Source organism: Otolemur garnettii, unplaced genomic scaffold (assembly GCF_000181295.1).
Source record: "Otolemur garnettii isolate 467f Iridium unplaced genomic scaffold, OtoGar3 scaffold00014, whole genome shotgun sequence".
Lineage (NCBI taxonomy): Eukaryota > Metazoa > Chordata > Mammalia > Primates > Galagidae > Otolemur > Otolemur garnettii.
In genome coordinates, this window is record NW_003852409.1 from 30,582,214 (window position 1) to 30,585,025 (window position 2,812).

The 2,812-nt window shown below is 54.3% G+C and overlaps 1 protein-coding gene across 1 annotated transcript in view; it reads right to left on the bottom strand.

Moving 5' to 3' along the window:
• Window positions 1–2,348, bottom strand: part of ENG (endoglin) — a 38,613-nt gene extending 36,265 nt beyond the window's left edge. The window contains exon 1 of the mRNA XM_012802396.2: window positions 1,872–2,348. Coding sequence (XP_012657850.1) covers window positions 1,872–2,271 — 400 coding nt within the window. The 5' untranslated portion in view covers window positions 2,272–2,348. The remainder of the gene's footprint in view (window positions 1–1,871) is intronic.
• Window positions 2,349–2,812: the final 464 nt, after the last annotated feature.

Below are 2,812 nucleotides of genomic sequence, written 5' to 3' on the forward strand. Positions count from 1 at the left end.
TAGCCAGGCACTGTGGTGGGTACCTGTAGTCCCAGCTACTTGGGAGGCTGAGGCAAGAGAATCGCTTAAGCCCAAGAGTTTGAAGTTGCTGTGAGTTGTGATGCCATGGCACTCTACTAAGGGTGACAAAGTGAGACTCTGTCTCAAAAAAAAAAAAGAAAAAGAAAACCATGGCTACTATTAAAAATTAAATTATACAAACTTACAATTAAGTAAACTATATGTATATTAAAAGTAATAATTATCAAAACTCATTACTTCTCAATCATTTTACACTATCACCTGCACTCTTAGGATTATCTACGTGGTAGGTATCCTGTGGTGGGAATACTGGCTAGCACCACACATTGAATCCCAGCTCTGACTGAATCTGGTGAGTTGGTAGCTTGAAACCAGTCATGTGAGGATATTTACAATGGAAACTGACAGACACTATGAATTAGTCCCCCTACCCCACCCTGCTCTGTTATTAATTATTTATCCACACACCACTGCCTTTCGATCCTTTAAAACCATACACTAAATGTCGGCATTGATCTTTCTCTAACGACCAAGAGGAGAAGAATGTTATAGCAGCTAGGAATGGATGGAGGGAAGGGCCCTGGGCAGCCCTGGGGCATATCTTGTAGCTCAGGGAGGGATTCTGTCCTAGCTGTGTGTGCTTTGGCAGATCACAGCCTCCATTTCCTCCCCTGTGAAATGGGGATGATGGTGGCAGCCATCTTGCAGGGTTATCAAATGGGCTGCATCAAATGTTCTGGGGAGCTGCAGGCCTGGGCTCAAATCCCTAAGTCATTCATTGTCTCTGAGACTCAGTTTCCCATCTATCAATGAGGCAATGGTGAAAGGTTTAGAGGCCGAAAATTAGGGACTTGGACAGGCTGTGGGGTAAGGAAGTGGCTGTCCCTCCTGCTGTTTCCCTCCTCCTTCCTTCCCCCTTCTCCAGATCCTTCAGGAAGTCCCTGGACGTGTAGGTAGGTGAAAGGGTGTCCATAGGACTGGCCAGTGGCTTGAGGTGCCTGAGGGGCAGGGCCCAGCAGAGACCCACCATGAGTAGGAAGTAGGGCTAGGGGTCTCTGACTTCACTGCCCCTCCTATGGTCAATTTTAGAAGGCAGCAGAAGCCATGACCCCCCTGGAAAGACTCCCAGGCTGAGGAGCCTGTAGGCCCATCCTGTACCCCCTATGTAGAAAGGGGTGGAGGCAACGTCAGAGTGCTATAGTCTGGGCCTGGTCAAAGGGTTTTGGAGGGGCGTTCAGTGGCCTGGGGAAGGGGAGGTAGAGGGATTCAAAGCTAATAATAAAACAGTATCAACAACACAGGAGTAACCAGCCTGCCAGTACTGCTTTACCACTGACTTTGGAAGCAGCCCTGAGGCGGAAGTTCTATTATCATCCCCACTGTGTTCAGAGCCCAAGAGGCAGTCTCCATGATCACCCCGTGAGGAAGTACTTCTGTGAGATTTGAACCCGAAGCCTGCACTCTGAACCCAAAGCTGTGGGCCCACCTTCCTACACATTCCTCAGATGGGAAACCAAGGCCCAGAGATGGCAGGGAACTCTCTTGGGGCTGTTCAGCATTCTGGGACCTGGGCTTCTTGGGGAGAAATGGATATTGCTGGGAGGGAAGACACCAGAGGTCAGGGTTAAGGTAAATAAGTTGTCCTGGTTTGCTGAGACTTTTAATGCTGAAAGTCCCGTATTCTGTGAAACCCCCAAGTCCCAGCAAACTGGGAGGGTTAGTCACCTCCATAGCCACGAAGATGGTTCTACTGGATGTGAGTGAGGACACAGGAAGGAGGCTGGGGACACCGGGGCCTGGTCTGTGTACAATGGGACAACTGTCTCCATCCCAGGGCCCTGGCCACCTACCTGTGGGGCTGACGCTACGGCCGGCCAGCAGCAGGATGACAGCCAGGGGGAGCATGCCGTGGGCCATGATGTCCACCCAGGAGCCTGAGCACTGGGCCTTATCCGGTGTCCAGGGGCAGGGCGGCGGGTGGGCGCCGGGGCCGGCGTGGGCTCGAGCGGGGACCTGAGGGGAGCAGGCGGCCGGAGTGACGGCGTCCCTGCTCCAGCCTTCTGGGGTGGTGGCTGAGGGGTCAGGAGAAGTGGGCACAGGGATGCAGGGCCGAGCTGGAGTCACTGGCCAACAGATGGGCAGGGTGGGGTGCTGAGCTCCTGTGGATAGCAGTGGCGGCAGTGGTCCTAGCCTGTGCACGCAGATGGAGGCTGGAGTATGACCAGCAGCGGCAGGGAGCTCCTGGCTCATCCAGCCCGACCCAGGGAGGCAGGAAATGCGCTTCCTTAGAGAAGGGGCCGGGCCAGGCTGCCTGCCAGACGGGTAGAGGAAGTGCCACAGGCTTTGTTGCTGGGTGGGGGGCCCTGGGATGGGGGGGAGGCAGTGGGGTGGGAGGGCCTGTCCTCCAGGCTTGTCTCCCCATGCACCCCACCCTCCCATCCCAGTCTGTCCAAGACTGGTGGGGGGGGTGCATCTGGCAGCCCCACAGATGAAAACAATCACCCTAATAGCGGGTCCAAAGGGACCGTTCCCAGGCCAGGCCCTGGCTAAAGCAACTCATGTGGAACTCACAACTCCATGGTCTCAGTGATCATGTTTTGCAGATGAGGAAAGAGAGACGTGATGAGGTGAGATAATTGGCCCAAGAAGGTGGCAGAGTCGGGATTCCTACAGGTCTCATGGGCCACCACAGCTGGCTCACTAAGCGCCACCAACAGGCTGCTGTGCCCTTGCTTTGTGGGCAGGAAAACTGAAGGCCAAGACAGGGAAGGAATCTCCCAAATGGGCACAG